The sequence below is a fragment of the Microcaecilia unicolor genome, chromosome 13 (assembly GCF_901765095.1).
Source record: "Microcaecilia unicolor chromosome 13, aMicUni1.1, whole genome shotgun sequence".
Lineage (NCBI taxonomy): Eukaryota > Metazoa > Chordata > Amphibia > Gymnophiona > Siphonopidae > Microcaecilia > Microcaecilia unicolor.
This window is the reverse complement of record NC_044043.1, coordinates 51,410,699-51,423,957: the sequence shown is the minus strand read 5'-3', so window position 1 is coordinate 51,423,957 and position 13,259 is coordinate 51,410,699. Positions and strand designations below refer to the sequence as shown.

The following is a 13,259-nucleotide window of genomic DNA, read 5'->3' as shown; positions in this document are numbered from 1 at the left end:
GCCCAGACTCAGAATATAAAAAGGTATTCAAGCAGTTTTTGTGTGGGACAAGAGAACACATTTACAACGTTTCCCTCACATAAGAAGGCAAACCTTCTCCATTTAAAATAATACCTCACAGTGGATGGTTCCTTGATTCTGCATTATAGTTGGAAAATACCCCAACCAAACTGGTTTAATTATTTGTAGCACTTGCTATACCACAAGTGATTCTTAATGGCCACCCCCCTAGGAGCAGGATTCAAATCTCTCTCAGTATGTTGGGGGTTATTAGAATCATAATCACCTTGTCACTTCCGAGTTTTAGCAGAGTCTTTGGCACTAGAAGAATTGGAGGATTGGTGTATCGTACTTCTCCTCCGAGAACGGCCATTATAAATCTTTAGTTAAGGTTTTAAAACACACTCACAAATTGTGTTTTAAGTTTTGAAAGCAATAAAAACATCACTATAAATTAACAAAAAAATCTACGTGCCATAATTTTGTTAGTGGAAAATTAATCCTGCTCTATATAGTTACAAATCCTATAACTACAAATTTTTTTTCATATATTATTTGCAATGACTTGCTATCCTGATAATGCTCTTGGAGTCAGTGATATGATAAGGAGAATGTGCCACCCTGTGGTTACTAGTTAGCATGAGAATATGCACTCCAACTACTATTTTAAATTAGATATATCAGCAGTTCTCCACTGTGCATAAAGATGTGTCCCATCTGTTACAGGATGCTGCACAACAAAAAGAAGAGACAACTCAGTGAGCTGAGGAGGTAGCCCCAATGGTAATTGCTATCATGATAGCCTTCCTGATTTGTTGGCTGTCCTATGTCAATTTTGCAATAGTTGTTGCCTTGAACAAAGACATTATTATGTGGCCGACTTTTGCCTCATTGCCTTCCTATTTCTCCAAAACAGCCTCAGTCTACAATCCAAAAACCAACAAGATCAACCAAAGCCTCCAAATAATGCACACCTGGGCAGATGCATTCCAACTAAAACTTAATGCAGAAAAAACACAATGTCTTGTACTCACCTCACAACATAACACAAAACACTTCTCTACCATAACTACACCATACTGTTCTCTCCCTGTCTCAAAAAACTTGAAAATTCTTGGAGTCACCATTGATCAAAACCTCACTCTCGATGACCACGTGAAAAACACGACGAAAAAGATGTTCTACTCCATGTGGAAACTTAAAAGAGTAAAACCTTTCTTCCCAAGATACATCTTCCGTACCCTGGTACAGTCAATGGTAATAAGTCATCTGGACTACTGCAACGCATTATACGCGGGCTGCAAAGAACAGACTATCAAAAAACTACAAACTGCCCAGAATACTGCCGCCAGACTCATATTTGGAAAAACTAAATATGAAAGTGCAAAACCCTTAAGAGAGAGGCTCCACTGGCTCCCACTCAGGGAATGCATTACGTTCAAAATCTGCACGATTGTTCACAAAATCATTCACGCAGACGCCCCAAACTACATGCTAAACCTCGTAGACTTACCTCCAAGAAACGTCACAAGATCATCCCGCAAATTTCTCGACCTGCACTTCCCCAGCTGTAAGGGACTAAAGTACAAGCAGATGCATGCTACCACATTCTCGTACCTGGGCACGCAATTGTGGAATGCACTGCCTACAGACCTGAGAATAATGGACGAAACAAATATCTTTTGCAAATCTCTGAAGACATATCTCTTCAACAAGGCATACAATAAGAACTAATAGCCACACTAATTCACCCGACAACCCACTCAGTCAAGATAGCTCACCTAATATAACTACCTTAATCAATTCTTTCCTTCCTCTTTCTACCCTTATTTAACCTCTGCACAATATTAAATGTAACTGTCACCCTGCAATGACAATGTTAACAAAACTATGTAAGCCACATTGAGCCTGCAAATAGGTGGGATAATGTGGGATACCAATGCAATAAATAAATAAATAAATCCAATCATATATGTAAGAGACTATCCACAAGTAACAAAAGGAAGTGGGAATGCAAACCAGGATTCCCAAGGACTGGACCACAGAAGTAGTGGAAGTAAAACAAAGTTTATTAACTAAAACAATGACTCGACACAACGTTGTGTTTCAGCCAAAAGGCCTACATCAGGAGTCTATATTCTGGAATAAAAATGAATATCCAAAACTGGCAATGATGGATTATGGTGGTCTTCAAAAAGACCGTTCGTGAGAACACTCTTGCTAGAATGCAGATGAATGAGTCTGATCGGTATTGTTGAAAAACGCTGATCAACAATGAACGCCTGCTAGAAGACTGTTAGTAAGAACACTCTCGCTAGATCACAAATGGATTCCTGTCTTTCTGATCTTAGCTCTATAATGTGATTAGCTAAATGATGGGTTTCTTTGGGTAGGCTACTCATATGTTTAATGATGTAATTTTCTTATTGCTCCACTTCTACTGAAATAATTACTGTGAAAGAGATGAGATACAATCACAGAAAATATAGGGGTCCTTCTACTAAGCTAAGGTAATCACTAACGCATGCTTACCACAGCTAAATTGCCTTGACGTAGGGTACGCTCAGGCTTCCTGCGATAATTTTGGAATTGGCACATGCTAACCACATGCTAAAAGATTACATTTATTTTTTAGCACTGGGGCCAAGTCTGGGGACAGAAAGTGGGCGTGCTCTGCACTAATCAGTTAGCACAGCTACATTGCTGCCCACTAACAGATTAGTGCGTGGTTAGCACATCAGTCCTTACTGCATACAAAACTGATGGCAGTAGGGGCTCATGCGAAAATGGGAAAATTAGCAAATTGCCATTAATACAGAAAATAGAAAAATTGACCATTTTACCCCAGTAGTAAAAGAGCTCCATAATAATTATAAAAATGTAAAAACAAAACAATTTATAGGGTACTGAGTTTTAATGCTGCAAATATATCCACCTCAAACTGCCAACAGTAAAAGAGCAACATTTGGGGAAAAATGAAGAAATACATCACAAAAATCTGGAACAAAACATAAAATCTTCTATTTTATCCACTGTTACATTACAAAGAAATTAAAATGGTATATAATCACTAACTTGCTGAAAACTGTAAACAAATAACCAATTCAACAACAATAGAAAAATACAACACATATAATATTATCATCAAGGCTTTAGTCATTTGGGAGCACTGTCCTCCTGATCCAGATAAATTACCCTGCCAAAAAAAAAAAGAAGAAAATGGTCAAGAATGAATTTTCATAAAAGAACACACATGTAATATATAAGTCTGAACTTTTTACTTTATAAAATTAAATATATCAGGAGGAGACAGCATGAACTGTGCACATCTTGCTCCTAATCTACCACACTATTTTAAAAAATAAAAGAAGGTTTAATTCATAGTGCTTTAGCAATGGTCAGAGCACCATGTTATCCCCACAGGGGTCAGGTGGCAGGGCATTAACCTTTTCATATTATCCAAGTTCTCATGATCAGCCAAAAGACAAAGAAGGAAGCCCTTCCTAGTCACAGCTCAGATTCTATATTTGGCTCTTAAAGTAGCGTTTACATGTTTGTTTCATACCAGTATTCATAGTTAAATAAAACTATGAATTTTTGGAAACTGAGCTCACAGGACTGCTATGACAAGGGTGGGAAGACTTATTCAATAAAGACTTTTTACTTGCTTTTGATATTTATACAATTGTTCTTTCTCTTTGAAGGTGTAGCACATTATTGCATAGATCACTGATACTCTGCTGTCTAAAAAAATCCAATTCAGATTTCATTAGAGTGTGAAAAATGTACAAGGATGTAAAGACTTTTGAAAGGCAGTACACACTATCCCTCAAATGCTATAAATGGTGCACAAAATTGTACACCCAATTTGCGTGGGCAATTTAATTGCATAATGAGGCAATTAGCACCAATAATTGGGCAATCAATTATTGGCACTAATTGGCAACCATTTGAATTTATGCATGCATCTTGCTACGTGCTATTCTATAACGATGCGCATGTAAATTCTTTTAGCAGTGGCATGGCCATGGAAGGGGCATGGGTGGGTCAGGGGCGTTCACTTATGATTCACACAGTATTATAGAATACGGGAGATCCATGCCTAATTTAGGCATGAGCAATTTACAAATTCCAACAACAGATGCTCTGCTGATATGCTAGATAATCTAATTACATCTATAGAAGAGATTTTATTGCAAACCAGGTTTCAGTTTGTGTAAATTCTTATGCCCCAAATTGGGCATGGATCCCAGCTATAAACAGCACCCAACTCAGAGTTCAGTGCTCACTTTTTTCAGCACCATTTACTGAATCCAGTCCTACAGTCCTACTTTACATGTTCTCGGTAAAATGTCAAACAAACAAAAGAGGCAATGATCTGCTCACAAATAAACCGTCAAACAGAAGAAAGCAGACCAGCTGGTATGCAGATGAAAAATGTATTTCCAAGTGCCCAACATGGCCATGTTTCGCCAATAAGATTGCCTCAGGGGTTTATAGTACACTGTTAACCAAACATATATATTAAAATCCATAATTAAAATACATGAATTAAAAACATAATTAAAAATCTAAATGTAACTTAAAAACAGACAAAGCAACATGTCAAAAACCATGCAAATTCTCCATAATTTTTGGGTCTATTCACTACCTGTGTTCACCAGCTTTTCAGCATTTTTTAAACACAATGTAATTAATTTTTGATGAGATCACTAATGCATTTTTTGCAATTCACCTTTGTCTGATATGATTGGTTTTGTGCATGTTCACACATTTTCTATGTATTTCAATTATGCACGGCTGTCAGTTTCACAGCAAATCAATATGCATATTTCTGTTGGTTTTTGACATGTTTCTTTGTTTTTAAGTTACATTTTGATCTTTAATTGTTTTAATTTTTAATTCATGTATTTTAATATATATGTTTGGTTAACAGTGTACTATAAACCCCAGACGCAGCCTTTTTGGCAAAATGTGGCCTCATCGGGTGCATGGAAATACATTTTCTATCTGCATACCAGCTGGTCTGCTTTTTTCTGTTTCTCAGTAAAATGTCTACATGAGGCTCTGATAAAGATCCATTTCCACCATCTTAATTTGCTTAGACTAATAGGGCCCCGATCATCAGAGGGATTTATTTGGACAAGAGCAGCAACTACCTGGATAAGTCCTGCTTAATGGGGTCGCACCCGGAATTCTCTGACATTTCATAAAATAATGAAAACTTATCTTTTTGGTCAGGTTTAAATAATAATTCAATATTTGTTGTGCTGTTTTAAGTATTTGTATAATTTAGATATTGTTCCTTTTGTACACCGCATTGAACCCAAGTTATGGGAAAGCTGCAGTCCAGACGTGCAGCATTGAAAGTGACATTGACATTCTCAGTGATAAGACTCATGTCAGGTTACCTTGGTACTATCCGGATAGTGCTGGAGTGGTCCGGGGACAGAACAGCTATCTGGGTACCAGTGCTGAATATAGTTGATACCTGGATAATGGCATCAGGTATTTCTATACCTAGATGTTCAGTGCCACGTATACATTTAAATACTGCCAACCACAGAGTTTAAACAGACAAAGTGGGAAGTGGCTAAGCAAAGGGAGTTTTAATAGACTATAAAAATGAATTATAAATAAAGCCAAAAGAGAAGGATGTCAATAACCTTAGTTGCTACCTATACAAAGTAAAGACATTATTGCAAGCTCTGCTGATTTAGTAATCTTATATACTTTAGATTTTGTCACATTAAACAGACAACACCTGTAATATATTCAAACCTGCCCTTTCGCCTCCAAGGAAAAGTAATTACACAATTACACCCAACTAACCTTTAATGTCTGGATGTTAGCATATAAACAGAATCTGCAGAGATAATTATAACATTCTGAATTTCTACTTTTAATTCCTTGAACTTTCCAATGTACTAAAGGATGCCATTAATCGCATATTGTATTTGAACGTCTGTACATGGACTAACCTACTGGTGATGAACATCACTTTCTAAGAGAGCATCAGGCTGTATGTTTGCCAGGCTGCTTTGTGTGTGTTGAACAATATCTTTAAAACTTTTGATGGAGTTGGTCTAGTAGCTCAGGAAGAAGCACTGCAGTGCAGTCGGCCTAGGTCTCAGTCTAATAGGAGCACTGAAGAATAATCTCTTTAGCTCTCTAGCCTGCAAAGGCCTCTCCGGTATTATGTAAGCCACATTGAGCCTACAAATAGGTGGGGAAATGTGGGATACAAATGTAAAAAATAAATGAATATGTCAAATAATTCTAGTAATGTTTGGGGAGGGGGGAATAACTAACTCTCAGTCGCTGCACACAGAAACTAATGAAGTATAAGATGTGTTTAATCTGAAGCAAATTTCTGTTCCTCCAAAAAAAAAAAAAAGTTTATTTATTTATTACATTTGTAGCCTACATTTCTCCACCTATTTGCAGGCTCAATGTAGCTTGCATAGTACCGTAAAGGCGATCGCCAATTCCGGTATAAACAGTTACACAGTGATGTTGTGGTAGAATAAGGTTCATGTGGAACAGACATATTAGGAAATCGTATAGAGGAAGAGTTGCGTTATGTCCATTACGTGCTTTGGTTTTGTAGTGTTGCAGGGTTCAGGCATTTAAGTTGGGTCGGTAGGGTATGCCTTTTTGAACAGGTAAGTTTTTAGTGATTTCCGGAAGTTTATGTGGTTATACGTTGTTTTCACGGCTTTTGGTAATGCGTTCCATAGTTGTGTGCTTATGTAGGAAAAGCTGGATGCATGAGTTGATTTATATTTGAGTCCTTTGCAGCTTGGGTAGTGGGGGTTTAGATATGTTCATGTTGATCCAATTGTATTTCTGATTGGTAGGTCAACGAGGTCTGTCATGTATCCCAGGGCCTCGCCGTAGATAATTTTATGAACCAGGGTGCAGATTTTGAAAGCAATACGTTCTTTGATTGGGAGCCAGTGAAATTTTTCTCGGAGGGGTTTGGCGCTTTCGAATCGCGTTTTTCCAAATATAAGCCTGGCTGCCATGTTTTGAGTGGTCTGAAGTTTCTTTCTTTCTTTCTTTATTTTTATTTATGGCATTTATATCCCACAATATTCCCGCCCACAGGCAGGCTCAATGTGGCATACAATAGCCTATTAAGCAAACAATAGTACAAAATACAGTATACAAGGTTGCAAGAGGGAAAGAGAAATACTACTACTACTACTTCTTGACATTTCTAAAGCGCTGCTAGGGTTACGCAGTGCTGTACAATTTAACATAGAAAGACAATCCCTGCTCAAAGAGCTTACAATCTAAAGGACAAATGAACAGTCAGTCCGATAGGGGCCGTCAAATTGGGCAGTCTGGATTTCCTGAAAGGTAAGAGTTAGGTGCCGAAAGCAGCACTGAAGAGGTGGGCTTTCAGCAAAGACTTGAATATGGGTAGGGAGGGGGCTTGGCGTAAGGGCTCAGGAAGGTTGTTCCAAGCATAGGGTGAGGCGAGGCAGAATGAGCGGTGCCTGGAGTTGGCGGTGGTGGAGAAGGGCACTGAGAGGAGGGATTTGTCTTGTGAGCGGAGGTTTCGGGCGGGAACGTAAGGGGAGATGAGGGTAGAGAGGTAGCGAGGGGCAGCAGACTGAGTGCATTTGTAGGTAAGAAGGAGGAGCTTGAACTGAATGCGGTATCTGATTGGAAGCCAGTGAAGTGACCTGAGGAGGGGGGTGATATGAGTATAACGGTTCTGGTGGAATATAAGACGTGCGGCAGAGTTCTGAACAGATTGAAGGGGGGATAGATGGCTAAGTGGGAGGCCGGTGAGGAGTAAGTTGCAGTAGTCCAGGCGAGAGGTAATGAGAGCGTGGATGAGAGTTCGGGTGGTGTGTTCAGAGAGGAAAGGGCGAATTTTGCTGATGTTAAAGAGGAAGAAGCGACAGATCTTGGCTATCTGCTGGATATGCGCAGAGAAGGAGAGGGAGGAGTCGAAGATGAGGGTGTTATCAACGGAGATAGAAAGTGGGGGAAGAGGAGAAGTGGGTTTTGGTGGAAAGACGATAAGCTCGGTCTTGGACATGTTCAGTTTCAGGTGGCGGTTGGACATCCAGGCAGCAATGTCGGATAAGCAGGCCGATACCTTTGCCTGGGTCTCTGCGGTGATATCAGGTGTGGAGAGATACAGCTGGGTGTCATCAGCATAGAGATGATACTGGAAGCCATGAGATGAGATCAGGGAGCCCAGGGAAGAGGTGTAGATTGAGAAGAGAAGGGGTCCAAGGTCAGATCCCTGGGGAACGCCAACAGATAGGGGGATGGGTGTGGAGGAAGATCCAAGAGAGTGAACTCTGAAGGTGCGGTGGGAGAGATAGGAGGAGAACCAGGAGAGGACAGAGCCCTGGAATCCAAATGAGGACAGTGTGGCAAGAAGTAAATCATGATTGACAGTGTCAAAAGCGGCGGATAGATCGAGGAGGATGAGGATGGAGTAGTGGCCTCTGGATTTGGCAAGGAACAGGTCATTACACACTTTAGAGAGTGCTGTTTCTGTCGAGTGTAGAGGGCGAAAACCGGATTGAAGTGGATCGAGGATGGCATGAGAGGAGAGTAAATCAAGGCAGCGGCTGTGGACGGCACGCTCAAGTATTTTGGAGAGGAAGGGTAGTAGGGAGATGGGTCAGTAGTTGGAGGGACAGGTAGGGTCAAGTGATGGTTTTTTGAGGAGAAGTGTGACTACGGCGTGCTTGAAGGTGTCAGGGACAGTTGCAGTGGAGAGAGGTTGAGGATATGACAGATGGAGGGGGTGACAGTATGAGAGATGGTGTTAAGTAAGTTGGTGGGGATGGGGTCAGAGGAACAGGTGGTGCATTTCGAGGAGGAAAGAAGGCGAGCGGTTTCCTCTTCGGTGATGTCAGGAAAGGAGGAGAAGGAGGCCTGGGTTGGTTGTGGAGGGAAAGGGCGAGAGGAGAGGTGATAATTTATCGCTGAGATAGTCGTGGATCAAAAGGATGTGGCGCCAGACGGGCTCACAGCGTATGCTCTGCCAAAAAGTTGTTCTTTGCATCCCGCATAAATTCCATTGCAGTATGGGTGGATCTTCAAGGTAAATGTGTATTTCTGGAGTAAATATTCATCTGGCAGTGGTCAGCATTTTTTGGCTATCAGCAGTTATTCCTGGATAATCAATGCTGGGCCATCTCCGGGCATTGGCACTGAACATCTGCATTTATGTAGCCAGCAATCCTAACAAAGTAACAGAGTAAGTGACGGCAGATGTCCTGAACGGGTCATCCAACCTGCTCGACTGTCACACTCAGTATCAATCCATGATTAAATCAACGATGAATGTGATGTGAAATACTTGATCATGGTCTTGCTTTGGCATTTCTGGGATGCAGACTATAGAAATCCACCAAGCCCTGTCCTTACATTCCAACTACTGGAGTTGCTATCGAAGACCACTCCAGCCTATCTGTCTTGTCATTTGCAAGACACAGACCATAAAAGTCTGCTCAGTACTGTAGTTGCTGTCGAAGTCCTTTCCAGCTCATCCTAAACCGGACCGCCATATACAGGACACAGACCATACAATTCTGTCCGGCACCAGTCCTAGTTCATGCAGATCTGATAGCTAGAATGTTTTGATCCCATGCAGGGATCTCAAGGAAAAGAAAGGATTAGGAGATGCAGGGAGGAGGAGCAGAGCAAAGGAGAGGGGAGGAGGGTGTGCACTGAGTCAGCAGGAAAGGAGGGACTAGGAAGAGAAAAAGAGCACAGATTGGCGGAGGTAAAAGGTAAGATAAGGAGAGGGGAGGGGAACTTGAAAGAAGCCTTGGCAAATGGAGAGGATCAGCCATTTTGCTAGCTGGCAGCAGGCATCCCTCCTACCCACTCGAGAATAGTGAGGGTACTCCCAGTATCAGTCATAGCCTAGGGAATATGATTTGTTGCAGCTGAGGTAGGGTGAGAGATGGCCAATCAAAGTGGCACACAGCAAACACATGAGACATGCACTGCCTAATGGAAATGCCCTAGTGGCAGCTTATGGCAGTATAAAATTGGGCATGAAAGTAGAATTTGGTGACGTAAGAGTGTAAAAGCACCAATGAGTACTCTGAGATTCCACAGTTTGGGGGTCAAAACTACCTGGTAGCAACTTGTCAATTGGCGAGGGTCAGGCTTTCATGGCCTGACCTCCTTTGGGAAGACAGTGTGTGTAAGAGTATCAGCTTCAACAGCTGATACCTAGCTATAGTTTTGGAAGTGGAATGAGAAAGCTGTGGACCAGGAGGGTGTCCTGCCATCCCAAAAGAGAATGTTATGATTCTGTTTTGTGGGAAATGTCAATCACAAAGTTATTGCTTCTATCACTTTGACTGTTTGCAAAATTTGCTGTTATGTTCATTTGACCACGTTGTGGCCATACTTATCCACATAAAGAATTTGATGTTTGCGATGTCATCTAGGAGAAAGGGAAAGGTGTGTGCTTTGAAATGTGAAGCAGAGTGGTGCTTCCTCAATGGCAATATATTGTCTACACCTGATACAGTTTCAAGGTCCACCGAGGTCAATGTCGTAGATGTCGATGGACCTGGATTGGACTTGTGGGAGCCAAAACATTCTATCTATCAATCTGATGTCAGATGGAACAGCTAGGAATATCATGCGTAGACTCCAAAAATGGCAGGCACGCATCATGGGTTTGTGTGTTCAACATGATGTTACCATATCATGTACACTTCTTGAAGCTCCTGGCCTTCACCTTCTGGAACTTTAGCAGAAAAATATGCAAAGAGAAACCAAAGAACTCAATGGTAAACATTCTAACACTGCTTGATGCACTAGTACAGGCTGTGGCCACCCAAAACAGAGACCTATTAAGTGATCTAAAAATTTAACTATGGTTTTCTAAGAGAGATGGAAGTTGGTCCAAATGAAATTAATAGTTTTGCAAAAGTACTTTTCTGTTATATATGTCCACTAGACTCTGCATAAAAAAGAAAAAGAACTGATGTGGCCCAGTGTGTCAAAACTGAGACAAGAACGCCTACACATGAACAACATCATTCCTTACAAAGCTCTAAGCTTTGTTAATAATGTTCATGTTCTATTTTTGGGCTCCTTCAGTTGACATCACCCACTTACAAGAATTCCTATCCTGCTTGTGTTTGGAAAATAGGCTTGTAATGAATCGGGATGGGATTTGATATAGCACCTTTCTGTGGTTACAATCAAAGGTACTTATTTTGTACCTGAGGAAATGGAGGGTTAAGTGACTTGCCCAGAGTCACGAGGAACTGCAGTGGGAAAAGAATTCAATTTCCCTGGTTATAAGGCCACTGCACTAACCATTAGGTTATTCCACTCCTCCACGGAAGTCTTTTTCTGAATCCTCACCTGTGTGGGCGAGACCACCTCCACTGCATGTTAGGTTTCTGATCCTCATTTAGAATAACTGAAACACAAAGACAAAAGTCATGCAAGAATTGTAGCATGGTTCTACTTCAATTTTACTGACTATGTAAAATAAATCTGAAAATAATCAACCTTTGGCTTCTAAAGACCATAAGAATTGCCTTGCAGAGCCAAGACCAATGGTTCACTGAGTCCATTATCCTACCTCCAACAGTGGCCAAGTTGGGTCACTTAGCACACTCGAATGGAGAGATCCATTCTATACTATCTCCTAGAAGTAAGAGGTCAACTAAACTCACCAACAGGCTTATTTTCGAAAGAGAAGGGCGCCCATCTTTCGACACAAATTTCTCTCAGGGTTGCCCAAATCGGCATAATCAAAAGTTGATTTTGGGCATCCTCAACTGCTTTCAGTCGCGGGGACGACCAAAGTTCATGAAGGCATGTCGGAGGTGTAGCGTGCCTAACACATGGGCGTCCTCGACCGATAATGGAAAAAAGAAGGACGTCCCTGACGGATAACTTTACTTGGTCCTTTTTTCTTACGACCAAGCCACAAAAATGTGCCCTAAATGACCAGATGACCACTGGAGGGCATCGGGGATGACCTCCCCTTACTCCCCCCCAGTGATCAATAACCCCCTCCCACCCTCAAAAAATTTTTTTAAATTATTTTTTCCAGCCTCTATGCCAGCCTCAAATATCATACCCAGCTCCATGACAGCAGTATGCAGGTCCCTGAAGCAGTTTTAGTAGGTGCAGTGCACTTTAGGCAGGTGGACCCAGGCCCACCCCCCCCCCCCCCCCCCGTTACACTTGTGGAGGTAAATGTGAGCAAAATCCACCAGAAACCCACTGTACCCACATCTAGGTGCCCCCTTCACCCCTTAGAGCTATGGTAGTGGTGTACAGTTGTGGGGAGTGGGTTATGGGGGGGTGGTTGGGGGGCTCAGCACACAAGGTAAGGGAGCTATGCACCTGGGAGTAATTTCTGAAGTCCACCGCAGTGCCCCCTAGGGTGCGTAGTTGGTGTCTTGGCATGTCATGGGGACCAGTGCACTACGAATGCTGGCTCCTCCCATGACCAAAGGGCTTGGATTTGGTCGTTTCTGAGATGGGCGTCATCGGTTTCCATTATTGCTGAAAATCGAGGACAACCATCTCTGTGGATGACCATCTCTAAGGTCAGTGGTGTGCTGGAGCCGGCTCACACCGGCTCGCACGAGTCGGTTGTTAAATTTTACTGATTTTTGCGAGCCGGTTGTTGGAGTCAGGCAGCAAGCACACAAGCATCTTTTATTTTCTCCTCCTCTCTCCCTCCTCCCCAAGCCCCCACCCGCCCACAGGCTCCCAGCATACCTCGTCATGTCGTCCCTTAGGATCATCATCCCCCCCTCACCACTGCCTGACCAACCCAGAGCCTTTTCTCTGCTAGATCCCACCCACAGCAAGTTGCATCAGCGGGGCTGTACACTACTCGGCAGTGTTACCACTACAGCTGCTGGAGAGGGAATGGAAGCTGAGAGAGGTAGGACTCACAGAGGAGCAGGAGGGAGATGATGCTGGGTTTGGATGAAGACAGAGACAGCATGAAGTAAAAAATAAAGTTGAAGCTATTTAGGTTAGTCTGTTTCCCCTTCCCGCGCAGCTGTCTTCGCTGTTAAACTCAAAACAAAATCAAGCAAACTTATGAGCTGCTGCATCTACGTTGTCGTTCTTTATTGTTGGTAGCATTTTAATTCAATCTCTCTTATATTTTCAAACATGCCAGCTTTGGCAGCATACAGATGTACACAGAGGTCAGAGGAAGTATAGTAATGGAATAACTTTTCATAGATAGAGTAGTAATTTGTTATAAATCATATTCA

General features: G+C 41.9%; 1 protein-coding gene across 1 annotated transcript in view; it reads right to left on the bottom strand.

The window, feature by feature from the left end:
- Positions 1 to 3,069: 3,069 nt before the first annotated feature.
- The window catches only part of TEX14 (testis expressed 14, intercellular bridge forming factor), a 195,500-nt gene continuing 185,310 nt past the window's right edge, over positions 3,070 to 13,259 (bottom strand). Inside the window, exons 29-30 of the mRNA XM_030222131.1 lie at positions 11,374 to 11,431; positions 3,070 to 3,196 (exon numbers count right to left, since the gene is read on the bottom strand). Coding sequence (XP_030077991.1) covers positions 3,157 to 3,196; positions 11,374 to 11,431 — 98 coding nt within the window. The 3' untranslated portion in view covers positions 3,070 to 3,156. The remainder of the gene's footprint in view (positions 3,197 to 11,373; positions 11,432 to 13,259) is intronic.